Source organism: Myotis lucifugus, unplaced genomic scaffold (assembly GCF_000147115.1).
Source record: "Myotis lucifugus unplaced genomic scaffold, Myoluc2.0 scaffold_19, whole genome shotgun sequence".
NCBI lineage: Eukaryota > Metazoa > Chordata > Mammalia > Chiroptera > Vespertilionidae > Myotis > Myotis lucifugus.
This window is the reverse complement of record NW_005871067.1, coordinates 11,346,118-11,360,090: the sequence shown is the minus strand read 5'-3', so window position 1 is coordinate 11,360,090 and position 13,973 is coordinate 11,346,118. Positions and strand designations below refer to the sequence as shown.

Genomic DNA, 13,973 nt, shown 5'->3' with positions numbered 1-13,973 from the left:
GGCCTGCTCACCCCCAACTGCCGCCCTCCCGCCAGCCTGCTCACCCCTAACTGGTCCCCCGTGCTGGTCTGCTCGCCCCCAACTGCCCTCCCCTCCTGGCCTGATCACCCCTAACCGCCTCTGCCTCGGCCCCGCCACCATGGCTTTGTCCAGAAGGTCTCCTGGTCTAATTAGCATATTACCCTTTTATTAGTATAGATGACTACACTAATACTATGTAAACCCTACATACATAATTCCAAAGAGTATATTGGATGTACCAACACCCAATTTCATTTAACTACTTGCCCCTCTAAATTTTTTTGTTTTTGTTTTGCTGGAATAATTTAAAATACATCTCTGACACTATTATTTCACCTGAAAACACTTCAGCGTGCACTGTTAACTGATTAGGACTACTAATACCCAGTCTACAAAATTCCCATTATCTCAAAAATGTATTTTTAATTGGTTTGTTTGAATTTGAACCCAAATAAGACCTATACATTGTATTTTAGTTTTTCTCTCTTAAACATCTTTCTTTTATTCTGTAATGATAACATTTTTTCTTTTCTAACACAACTGATTTGTTGGATTTGACCACTTCCTTCCCCATGATACCATTTTTAACTGAATCTGGCTCGTTGCTTCATCTTGCCATTTATTTCTTTTATTCCCTGAATTCTCTATAACTGTTAGATGTAGAGGAGAGACTTAATTCAGGTTCTATACTTTTAGACAAGAGTTCATTGGTATTATTGTGTACCTTTTCAGGCATCACACCAGGACATACACAATGATTATCCTACTTTTAGACCAGTGGGTTTAGTCAGAGATTCATTATAAAAATTCCTATTAACCTATAATCTAATGGTTTTTTTCAAATCTGAAAATTTCAGCTGTCTAAATTTATTATTTCATTAAGATAGCCAAGTGATGATATTTTCAAGTCTATCATTTCTTTTGTAGCTATTAGCTGAAATTGTTCTAAAGAAGAATTACCTTTAGTTACTATTGGGCTATCTAATGTATAAAACCTACAGAAAAGCAGAATAAATACTATAGTTTGTCGATTTATTTATGAATTTTCAGTGTAAGAAACTAATGCCCTTACAACCTTCAGTGGTAACCAACAAGTTTGTTTTTGTATATTCTTTTAATAGTTTTTAATGTTTTGTTTTAAACAGAAAGATTATAGCCCCAAAGTAGAATACAACACTTGATAGTTATTGATAAACTGAATCTTACTTTATAATAACATTTTCATAGATTAAGTAATTCTAATTATTGATATTTTCTTTGGTTTAGTAACTATTTCTCTCTATAGCAGCAGAGAAATAAGTGAACATTCCTGTGAGTAGGCCTTTCAGATATATTGAGCCAGCACTGGAGGGGTACTGGCTATTCTCAGGAGCAAGAGTATCCCACTATGAATGGTAAAGACAGACTAAGCCTGTTTTAGAATCCTAGATGATAGAAAATCAGTATCTATTTGTAACCATTGTACAAACAAAACATCTTTCTTTTCTTTGAGAGTGGTTTAAAAAACTAAGTTTCATATTGGGCAGATAAAGTCAACCTGATCCTATTTCACCATGTCCTAAAGCAAATGGGATTAAACTGTTTTAGTTCCTTGAGGGATTACTACACATACAGAGACCCTTAACTTCTAAAGCTTATAAAGAAATCCCAAACTTGCCCTGACTGGTTTGGCTCAGTGGATAGAGCGTCGGCCTGCGGACTGAGGGGTCCCGGGTTCGATTCCGGTCAAGGGCATGTACCTTGGTTGCGGGCACATCCCCAGTGGGAGGTGTGCAGGAGGCGGCTGATTGATGTTTCTCACTCATCGATGTTTCTAACTCTCTATCTCTCTCCCTTCCTCTCTGTAAAAAATCAATAAGATATATTAAAAAAAAAAAAAGAAATCCCAAACTTTACACATGAATAAAATTATGAGGAGAAAGTATCCTTCGCTTAACTTAATGATAAGTGTCATTTTATCCTCTATTTTGCCTGTATGGGATTTAAAAACAACACAACTAACCTGGGTCCATTTATGGTTATCACTTGTTATTGAATGTACATCACAGATTAAAGTCTAGAACAAATAAAAAATTTAAAAACACATTAATGTATAGGCATACAAACATATGAAGACATTTAATAAAATTTTTTCAAATAAATTCTAAATAATACTTCTTAAACATGCCTTACCTGCATTGTTGGACGTAAGAGAATGTGCTTACTTTGGTAACCTGGAGATTTCATATTGCTGGACTGCCTGTAGTCACGTATTTCTGCTATGACACATCCACAATGAAAAATATTAACCTGTTTTAAGTGAAAATACTTGAGTAAATGTCCTTTTCAAAAGCCTAAATAAGTGGGTTTATATTGAATGTTTTGGATTCTTTACACTCTCATGCAGTGTTTCTGTTCCCTCACATACTCTTAAACAGCTTTTCTTGGAGGGTTTACCACTACATACATAAACCCTTTAAAATGAACTATTTCCTGTTCATTACTCTGACCCAAGATGCAATTTAAAATGATTTCTAGTTATAGACTGACTTTTGGTATTTGTATTTTATATTACAGATCATTGAAATTGCTGTTAATTGGCTCAGTTATACTTTGCTAATTTTGTCAGTTATTGTCCATCAACCCTGTTAGAGTTTCAGCTTAGAGATAAAATTGCTATTATTTGCTAAAATTTCCAGCAGTCTTTATTAACCTTTTGCACTCCACTGTCCCCTCTCAGGGGACATCGGAATTCTAGCATATCACTCGGATGTCCCCTCTCAGGGGACATTGCAGTTTATTAGTGATTACGGGGAATTGAGTTATTTCAACGCAACTTTTTGAGACATGCATGTTTCCCTGAAGTTTTATCTTGAAATGGCACAAGAAATTAAATCAAAATATCGTAAAATTACTAAGATATATACAAGAAATGTCAGCGGGTTTTGTGTCGGATTAAACAATAAACTACATATTCCCGATGTGGGACAAAGAAAACGGGACTGCATTGTGTGTTCTAACAGGAAAACACCTGGTGGCAGGCGTCAAACCACTTATTACTGTCAAACATGCACTAATCAGCCTGCAATGCATATTGGGGAGTGTTACAAAACTTATCATACTGTACAAAATTATAAACAATGAAATATTGTTTTTTTTGCAAATATACATTCCTCGATGTCACCCAATTCATATAAGTCCAATATCATTATAATACGTTACTTGGTTCCAAAATTATACTAAATAATACGAGGGTCTGTAAATGCACGTTTCCGCCGCAAAGTAGCGTCGAGTAGCTGGTAGCCAATGTCCAGAATGGTTCAGAGTGCAAAGGGTTAATAAAAGGAAGAAAGCTAACTATAAATTAAAACAATTTTCTGTTAAAAATAGTTTCCTAGTCCTTTTTCTAAGTCCAAAGAGCCTTTATGGCTTAAATCTTCCTAATTATCACTTGTCAATCACTCACAGTATTGTTTTTCCTCCCATTCAGAATTTTAAGTGGGTACTGTGACCTCCATGCTATCCGTTATCATGCTTTTTAACAAATATTTATTGAGTTACTACAATATGAACTAAGTGCCAGGCACTATCCAAAAAGCTTCCCAGATACAGTGGTGAGACAACACTTCTTCTCAGTATGGGAAGACAGGTAATAAACATGTAAAAAAGTAAACAAAATAACTTTAGACAGTGATGAATACTACAAAGGAAATAAAACAGGAAGGGGCTAATTTAGATTGTTTGCTGAGATAAACACCTCTCTGAAGAAGTGATGTTTCAGCTGAGATCTGAATCGCAACAATGCCAGGTATGTGGAATAGATCACTCCAGACAGAAAAAAATAGCAGATCAATAAGCTTGGTGTTTTAATTTGGAAAGAAGGCACACATGACTGGAGTGTAATGAGTGGAAATGAGAATCAGAATGTGAAGAGGAAGGCAGGGGTTTTGTGCATTGAGAGGACACTACAGAACTTCAAGCAGGGACCTCTTTTTGTTTTTGTTTTGTAAGCTTAACCTCTGGAAAATTTATTTCTCAGGTTCTAAAATGAAAGCAGGAAGTTTAGCAAAGTAACTACAGCAGGTCATGACCATATATTTTCAAGATACAGTTGATATTTGCATATGAACTAGGTGTAAAAGGTAAGAGTAGGGTAACCCTTTAAAGATTCAAAATACTGGCAACAAAACTGGTTTAGGAGGTAAAATAAAAAGTTGTGTTTTGTCATGTTAAGTTAAAGAGCTTATTACATATCCTAGTAAATATGTGTTTGGAATGGTAACTGTGAGAGAGATAAGCAAGAAATTAAATGTCATTTTAAAATTCATAAAGCTGGTTGAAATCAACCAGGGAGAGAGTGTTACTAAAGAATACAGTGCCTAGGAATGAACCCCAAATCAAACATAGTTATGGGTGGAAGAGTTAACAGCAAAGATGACTGAAGCATTACAGAGAAAAAAGGACATCCACAAATGTGATGTCTCAGAAGCCAAAAGAAAGTTATTTCAAGAAGGAAGTAGTCATCTGCACTGAGTTTTGCAAAGAGACCAATTCAGATGCAAACAGAAAAGGATTTTTCAAGTTAAGAGATAGTACTAATATGCCCGTATTTTTTTTTAACTAAAAGAGAGAGAACAGATGATAGAAGAGAGGGAGAAAGGTCATAGTAGCAAGTCACTGAAAAGGAGGAGGATCCAGAAAAAAAAAAAAAAAGGGAGGAGATGCCTTAGGAACAGCTTACTTCATCCATTTTAATAGGAAGGCAGGCAGAAAGTGTGGACAGAGATGTGGAGATGCTGGTAAACTAGTGCTAGGAAGAAAACATCTCCTAGCACTCATCTGATGGCTTCCTTTTCCTCAGTAAAGAACAGAGTATGGCTGGGGTGAAGCCAAGGGAATAAGTGGTTTCTTCCATAATTTATTGATTGAAGTTAAAGGGAGATTTCCTGGGGATGAGCTAATTTTCATAGCAATTATAAAAGAATCAACTAAATCTACACATTTCAGTGTAGCCTAAAGGATACATAACCCACAATAAACCAATTTTCATATTGTTTGTGATAATGTTTCATTTCATGTCCTAAGCACTGTTGAGAATACAAATAAATATCCTTTATTATAAAACAATATAGTTGACAAATCTAAGGACATGTTTAAAAGAAAAAATTTGCACCTGAGATTTTTCTAGGAGATCAACCAAGATAGGAGGCAATTCTTCTGCATCCAAGTATTCAAGCAATTCCCCTTCTTCATAAGGCAGTCGAATGGTCTCAGAATCTTAATTAAAAAAAAAAAAGTTTCTGAAACGTATGAGGCTGGGTGCATAATTTAAATGAGTTTTCCAAAAAAAAAAAAATCCAAAGAGAATAAAGCCAAAAGGCTCTCCTAAAGGCCTTCTTTTTGTATGTCTTATAAAAGAATCACTTTACATATTGCTAAAAGACTTGAATTTTAGATTAGGGTGCCTGGCCAGTATGGCTCAGTGGTTAAGCATTGAACCAAAAACCAAGAGGTCACCAGTTGGATTCCCTGCCAGGTTGCTGGCTCCATTCCCAGGGCGGGTGCGCAGGAAGCAGCCAATTGATGTTTCTATCTCTCTATCCTTCTCCCTTCCTCTCTCTCTAAAATCAGTAAAAATAGTTTAAAAGAAAAAAGAATTTTAGATCAGAAAGGAGAAAACCACCTAACATCTCATGGGAAAACATCTAGCATAACAATCAAAATACAAATTATGACCAGCAGTACAATAATTAGAATATGACAAAATTCCAATGTCTAATAACTGAAAAGTCATTGAAGACTGCTTAATCAAATCTGGAAATCAGTGATAATTTGGTACCTAATGTGAAAAATGGTCATTACAGAACAAAATTCTCTTGGTGTAACATTTTACAATTATCAACACTTAACCAGGTGAGTTCCTTGTAGAACTCATAATATCACCATATCAAAATTTGTGATGGCTCTTTAGTGAAATCTAAGATTATATATATTTTAAAACTCTATTTTCATATTCACATTAAAATAAAATGTTAACATATGTAAATTACTCAAAAGGCAGTAAGTCTGCCTAATTTTTAAAGTTTCAGACTCAGTATATTCAAAATGTAGAAGAAAAACCTAACTTAAAACAGCTTATGCTATCTTAAAATATTAACGGCAATTGAATGAAAGGGTTTTGACATTTTTAAATTACATCTTTTACAATTTAACTACAATGACCTGTCTCAATCAGAACAATCCTCAAGCACGGAACAGACCGTCCAACCTCAGAGGGAAGGCAGGGGGAGGGAAGGGGTAAGAGATCAACTAAAGGACTTGCATGCATGCATATTAGCATAACCAATGGACCTGGACACTGGGGTAGTGGGGGCTTGTCCTGGGGGATGGGAGTGGCCGGGGAGGGGTCGATGGGGGGGGGGGGGGATACATATGTACTACTTTAAACAATAAAATACAATTAAAAAATAGGGGGGAAAAAACACTTTTCAGTGGCTTCCACTGCACCAAGAATAAAATCTGAAGTTCTCCTTCCCCCCGCAAAAACACTCCTCAAATGCATATTTCAGGAAGGTTAATCATATTAGAGATAATTTCTAATATTCTAACAAAATATAGAGGAAAAGTTGGGATCAAAGTCTTCTTTTATCATGTTATCACTGATCTGAAGGACAGACCATTTACCAGGTTAAGAAAATCCTTCTCAAGGACAGCACATCTGCCCAGCTGGCATGGCTCAGTGGTTGAACATCAACCTATGAACCAGGAGGTCACAGTTCCAATTCCAGGTCAGGGTACATGCCCGGGTTCCGGGATTGATCCCCAGTAAGGGGCGTGCAGGAAGCAGCCCGTTGATGATTCTCTCTCATTGATGTTTCTATCTCTCCCTCTCCCTTTCTCTTCCTCTCTGAAATAATTAAAAATATATTAAAAGAAAAAAGACAGCATATTCTGCCAGGCAGAGGGACTTTTGTGGCTGCTGCCCTCTGGAGGTTCTTACCTGATCCATTTTTTCCCCTGAGCATCAAAGAATATCCCTCATTTCCTGGGTATAGGTTGACCACTAAGCACGACAATGTCTCTTGCATGACAAGCTTCTCTAACAAGTTCACATTTCTTCTTAATTTCTGCTTTAAAAAGAAGCAGAGCTCATGAAAATAATCCAGCATAATCTTAACAAAAAATACTATGATTTAACAAAAGCAGACCTGAATTAATCTTTTAGAGCTCATTCCACATTATGATGCTGAATACATAGGGAAGAGTCACAAACACTATAGTTGCCAAGTACATAACATCTATGTAAACTTAATTTTCTATTGCTGTTTTATGCAAATTAATTTATATCACAAAGAAAAAAACAGTGATCTATAAAACAAAAAAAGTGAAATAACTCTATATAAACAAATGAACTTGGGGCATTCTCTTTGGTTGTACTGTTACAGGAGCACATTTCTTAAATATTTTATGGCCTAAATTAGATTTATACAAGTTCAACAGCTCAAATTCATTGAATGTTAAACTAAAAAATACCTAATTGTTAAGAGGAAGTGGGCAATTAAAGCAATTTTCTGTAAATTCAATTTAACTACTCCTTAGAAACCACTTTGTTAGAGAGAAATCCATCAGAGTCCTGGCCACCTAGCTCAGTTGGTTAGAAAACTGTCCCAATACACTAAGGTTGCAGGTTTGATCCTGGTTAGGGCACATACAAGAATCAACCAATGAATGCATAAATAAGTGGAACAACAAATCAATGTTTCTCTCTCTCTCTCTCTCTCTCTCTCTCTCTCTCCCTTCTTCTCTCTCTAAAAAAAATTAAAATTTAAAAATTTTTAAAAAGCAAAGAAAAAATCCATTAGAAAATATGCATATTTCAAAATCCATTATTTTAAAAATGTACATGACTTAAAATAAATAAAGCCCAATTACAGATAAACAATTCCTGCCATGAAATCTTATTTGCAAAAGATATCAGTCAATAGAATATTTATTTTTACATGATCTCAAAAAACATGTTTTGAGTATCATATATTAAAAATTTAGTCATATGCAGAAAGTAATTATAAATTCTTGATCTGTTGTCACCACAGACTCAAAACACTGCATTTTCAAATTTGAAAAAGTAGCAAAATAACTTTTAACCACTTTGATATAAAAAATAACTACTAAAGACACTAAAATTTTAAAGTCTTTTCAAATGTTGAAAAAAACCTCACAATCTGACATTAGACAGAATAGTTAGATAAATTTTGACAATATGCATACTCTTCAAGATAACAGGTTGGGTCCTGAATGGTGTGGCTAAGTTGGCTGAAGTGGCATCCCATGCTGGGTTTGATTCCCAAGCGGGGCACATACCCAGATTGCAGATTCGATCACCGGTCAGGGTGCGGGTGGGATGCAATTGATCCTTCTTTCTTTCTCTCTCTCTCTCTCTCACTCTCTCTCTCTCTCTCTCTCTTTTTCTCTCTCTCCCCCCCCCCCCCAGCCTCAATTTAAAAACAAGTTGGTTCCCATGTAGTTCTGGTGTGAACATACAGATCAGAGGACAGAAAATTTCTTAAAGGACAAGCTAGTATCTTCAGGCTTGAGGGCCATATGGTCTGTGTTGCTCAGGTCTGTCATTGCATTGTAAAATCAGCCATAGAAAAGATATCATAAGCCAATAGGTGGTGGCTGGATTCCAATACAACTTTATTTACAAAACACACAGTAAGTCAGATTTGGCTGGTGGACAATGGTTGCCAATCCTAATATAGAATCTTTATATATCTCTCTTATCTTAGTTCTGTCTCTGAGGTGAAGATAATGTTCATTAAATTGATTATTGTGATAGTTTTATGGGTGTATACATGTCAAAAATTATAAAATGTGTATTTTTATTATTTTATTAATGTGAAATTTATTATACATCAATTATACCTCAACAAAACTTATGCAAAACTTACTGTAAGATTTATTTATAGTTTAATAATCATTTTTCTCCTAATGTGAAGATTTCAAAGGTTAGGCACTATGGGAATTCCACTGATTTTTTTTTAACCTAAATGGTAAAATGATATTCATTTTTAAATTAAGAACAGATAACAGAAGCTCACAAAGCCCTTTAAGGTCCTTACAACTTAAGAGCACAATAAATATCAAGATATCAATTTTTATTACATTTCAACTGCCCATATTTTTATGTTAAATTAAAAAAAAATTTAACCTGGCCATGAACTAATTTTGTGACCAAATTCACCTTTTATTACCACAACTGAATTTCCTACATGCCCTATATTAGTTTTAACTTTCCAGTACAAATCACCATGAGGAAAACAAGTTACTTTCCTCCTGTCTTCAGTCTGCAAATGCTTTCTCAGAAGGGAAAAGAAACAAAGAATATACAGGGTGGGGACTAACCAGTTTGGCTCAGTGGACAGAGTGTTGACCTACGGACTGAATGGTCTCAGGTTCGATTCCAGTGAAGGGCACATCCGCAGTAGGGCTTGATCCCCAGTAAGGGGGGGCAGGAGGCAGCTGATCAATGATTCTGTCTCATCATTAATGTTTCTCTCTCTCCCTCTCCCTTTCTCTCTGATATCAATTATATATATATATAATAAAAGGATAATATGCAAATTGACCCTAACAACAGAATGACTGGGAATGACTGGTCACTATGACACACACTGACCACCAGGGGGCAGACGCTCAATGCAGGGGGAGCTCTGCTTAGCCACAAGCCAGGCTGATGGCTGCCAGCACAGCGGTGGTGGCGGGAGCCTCTCCTGGCCTCTCCTGCCTCCTCAGCAGCACTAAGGATGTCTGACTGCAGCTTAGGCCTGCTCTCCGCTGGCAAGTGGACATCCCCCGAAGGCTGCCGGGCTGCCAGAGGGATGTCTGACTGCAAGCTTAGGCCCGATCCCCCGGGGAGCAGGCCTAAGCCAGCAGGTGGACATGGCCCGAGGGGTCCCAGACTGCGAGAGGGCACAGGCCGGGCTGAGGGACCACCACCGGAAGTGCACAAATTTTTTGTGCACTGGGCCTCTAGTGTGTATGTGTATATATATATATATATATATATATATATATATATATATATACACATACACACACACACACACACACACACACATACATATAAATAAAGAATACACAGGGTAGGGCAATAGATTTACAGTTGTTCATATGGAAAATAATACAGCTAGTAAGTAATAATGTATAAGAATAAACTCTGTTTCACTTACTTGAAACTGTAAACCTACTTTTGCCCCACACAATATACTAGTATACTTCTTCTGATTTACCAATGGGATATTCTGTTACTCAGTATACACTGTTCCCATCTCCTACCTAAGCATGTGATCTCTACCTTTTAGCCGGAGCTCTGGGTCAGCTGTAAAACTGGCTAGAATTTGGCTGGAAAAGATGTTAGCTCATTCACAAAAATATAAATATCTGCTTCAAATGTTAACTCTTTCAAATTACCCTCTTCCTCTACAGTTTTTCCCCCTCTACATTTCAAAAGCCGCAATAATATAAAAAAAGTATACTTACCTTAACCTCAGGCTCTTTTTCACATTCTTCAATATATAAGTCATAAAGTTTTTGAAATACAGATTTTCTAAAATTTAATAAAGACAATATAAAAAATGTGAATATAATCATTGTAAAATAAATGTTATCAAATTTTCTCATCTCCCCACCCCCAAATTCCCAAAGATTGGAGGTGAAGTGGACATGGCTAACATCAACTAAGAAAGTTTTAATATATGCAAAGTACCTATAATATAACATCTCTAGTAGTGCCTATTTAGAATGCAATAAATGGTGGCTCTCATAACATTTTAATGAATCTAAAGTCATCAATTAATGAAGTATTCATACCTTCCACTAGATAAGTATTTCCTTTTAGGAGGTCTCTGTCGGGCACTTTCAATGACATACTAAAAAAGAAAAGTTTATGAAATAGCTTGCCTTTTACTTAGTGAAGGAACACAGTTTTAAGTATGTTTAAAACACATGTAAGGCTAAAAAGGCTATTCAGTCACTCAAGTCTCTGATTCCTATTAAATTATACATTGTGAGAAAAACTATTTAACTTCTAAATAGTTTAACTATGTTATAAATAAGTAAAATCTAAACTGCACTAAAATTTAGCATAATATTTCAATGCTATAAGCAAATGTGATTTCACAACTCAGAAATATTCTCAGTATATTTTATGGTTGTTCAGAATAAGCAGAGCATATCCAATTGCAAGGACTTTATTTTTGGCTATTTCCCCCTTCAATTGAGCAATCAGAAAACTTGTCAAAATAGGAAAACATGATTTTAGAAATTCTACGTCTGCTTAAATAATATTTATACTGAAGTATTATTTAATTTTTATTCTATAGCATTAACTGAGAACTTCAAGTAACAGTTGATTCAAACATTGCGCAGTATTTATATATTTATATATATATTTACATATATTTATATATTTACACATATTTATATATTTATAGAAAAATTGCATATTTGCCCTAAAATGATATTAATGTATTCCTTTGACAATCAGACAAAAATCTCTTAAAACTGAGTTTTGTCAATTAATGTCAATACTATGTCAATACATAACTTAGTCACATCTTACCTCTGCACGATCCAAAGCTAGTTCTAAAGTTTGTTGCTGTAAAAAAGTAAATAGTGTATTTGGCAATGTTAGCTATTTTCACAAAAAATAATAATATACATGTAACATTTGTAATTAAGTAAGTTTAATTTTCTAAAGTCTAATATATTTCCTTTTCTCTCCTCCACACCCCCCACTGTATGCTCAATATCTATATATGTAAAAGCCTAAGCAACCGAACGACCAAACCACCAGTCGACCAGTCGCTATGATGCGCACTGACCACCAGGGGCAGACACTCAATGCAGAAGCTGCTCCCTGGTGCCAGTGCACTCCCACAGCCAACCTCCCACGGTCCCTCCCCCTGACCAGCGAACCGGCCCCAATCAAGCCGGCTGGTTAACCTCCTGCAGCCCTTTCCCCCAGCCAGTTAACCTCCCGCGGCCCCAATGGCCCCGATTGGGCCGGCCAGGCCGAGGGACCCCACCCACGCACAAATTTGTGCACTGGGCCTCTAGTATATTATAAAGAAAAAAATATGGCAGTCTTAGGCACCTGATTATGACAACAAATTAGATAAGAAATACTAAAATAGCTTTCTTTGGCCACGGCATGAGACTGATACAGGGTAACGGGCTGGATATAGTAACTACTACCATTTTATAAACTTTAGCTTCTTCAACATCCTAAGAGCACCATTCAGTAAAATATACTGGACATCAAGTATGCAATTCAAGTAAAGCAAAGACTAAACTCTCCTAATCTTCTAAGAATCCTGAAAATTGGGGGTGCTTACTATGTTGATACCTATCATCAACTTAAAAAGTCCTAACATATTAATGCAGAGTCTTTAACATGTTTTTAGGTCAGTGCCTAGTAGAATTCAATAAATAATGGCTAATTATCATGTTTCAACGACTTTAAGATACTATCAACTATAAGCACACATCATTAATGTAGGTAACATTTAAAAAAATGTGCTATCAGTTATAATTGTAAGATGTCATTGATTGTAGATTCATCCTCAATTCAGTAATATTAAAATGTAAAAGAGCCCTAACCGGTTTGGCTCAGTGGATAGAGCGTCGGCCTGCAGACTGAAAGGTCCCAGGTTCGATTCCAGTCAAGGGCATGTACCTTGGTTGCGGGCACATCCCCAGTAGGAGGTATGCAGGAGGCAGCTGATCGATGTTTCTCTCTCATCGATGTTTCTAACTATCCCTCGCCCTTCCTCTCTGTAAAAAAATCAATAAAATATATTTTTAAAAAAATGTAAAAGAGAATGAATGCACCTTAGAGTTGATAAAATATAGTATTATTAGTACATGTACAATTTAAGATCTACTAGTTGATTCACATCCTTCATCTGTTATTTGGAGACCCTTATTTTAAGGCAAGAGGGAGAAATGAGAAAATAATTTCTATCTTTCCTATCTGTAAAGTTTCTTTTTAAGGACACAAAAAAATAAAAAAGTACTAGGTTTTAAACAAAATTAAGCAAATATACTGCCAGTGATTTCTATTCCTAGTTTTGTGGTTGGGTACTGCACAGGGTTACTGTATTTTTCATTCACAATAATAGTCATTTTTAATGACTGAGAGGCACAGAACTTTCATTTTTTTATTTACAAGGATCTAAAATGTTCTCTTTTATTTTGTAGACTCCAACAATTCAATCTACCAAGTTGCATGGGGTAAAATCTCTCAGCATCCACCAAAACCCAAAAGGGTAAAGGGAAGAATAAATATTGCCAGACTTTGGAAATCATGGAAAGGTTTAAGTGATCCTGCCACCCTAGTCCTAAGGATGAAGAAATCAGATGATTACAAAAATAGCTGGCCTTTTAATTTAGATTGCAATAAAAAACAATCCACATTATCAAACACCTAAAATGTAATAAGTGAAATATATACTTTCAAAAGATTCAGTTAAAATAAATGTTTCGCAATTTATTTTAAAAATCTTATGAGGGTCAGATTACCAACAAAACTGGGCAAGATGACATTCCTGAGTATAAAACATTTTCCAGCACAAAAACATCATTCTGGATATATATACTTGACAAATACATAAGGTTCTTTTAATTATTTGGCCATAAAACCTTAAAGTTTATATAAAATAATTATAATAAACATAGTCAAATATACACTCTAGGACAATTTAAAATAGTAAATCTTCTCAAGTAAATATTTCACTTCTGAAATCAAAACTTCAAAAAATTTAGTGAGACATAACTATATCTATAAATACAAGCATCATTTATATACTACCTTCTTCAAATACTTTAGAAAGAAATGATTAGCTAATACAAAATATAAAGCAAGGTGTGAACCTCACTGCAACTGCTCTACTTGTCTCTAATAGAGCAGG

General features: G+C 35.5%; 1 protein-coding gene across 21 annotated transcripts in view; it reads right to left on the bottom strand.

Annotated features, from left to right (window-relative positions):
- SUPT20H (SPT20 homolog, SAGA complex component) overlaps positions 1–13,973 on the bottom strand; it is a 43,755-nt gene that overhangs the window by 26,857 nt on the left and 2,925 nt on the right. For 12 of the 21 annotated variants that reach the window (XR_002828435.1, XR_002828434.1, XR_002828436.1 and 9 more), the window contains 7 exons: positions 11,624–11,659; positions 10,873–10,931; positions 10,543–10,609; positions 7,001–7,130; positions 5,174–5,277; positions 2,194–2,310; positions 2,024–2,077 (listed from right to left, as the gene is read on the bottom strand). Coding sequence is in view for 18 of the 21 variants with exons in the window: in XM_023751275.1 (XP_023607043.1) it covers positions 2,024–2,077; positions 2,194–2,310; positions 5,174–5,277; positions 7,001–7,130; positions 10,543–10,609; positions 10,873–10,931; positions 11,624–11,659 (567 nt within the window). In the remaining 3 variants the exon portion in view is untranslated. Of the gene's footprint in view, positions 1–2,023; positions 2,078–2,193; positions 2,311–5,173; positions 5,278–6,684; positions 6,816–7,000; positions 7,131–8,268; positions 8,458–9,405; positions 9,445–10,542; positions 10,610–10,872; positions 10,932–11,623; positions 11,660–13,973 lie in introns of those variants that run through there. The other 9 variants (XM_006085577.3, XM_014452974.2, XM_023751270.1 and 6 more) reach the window with 6 other exon arrangements.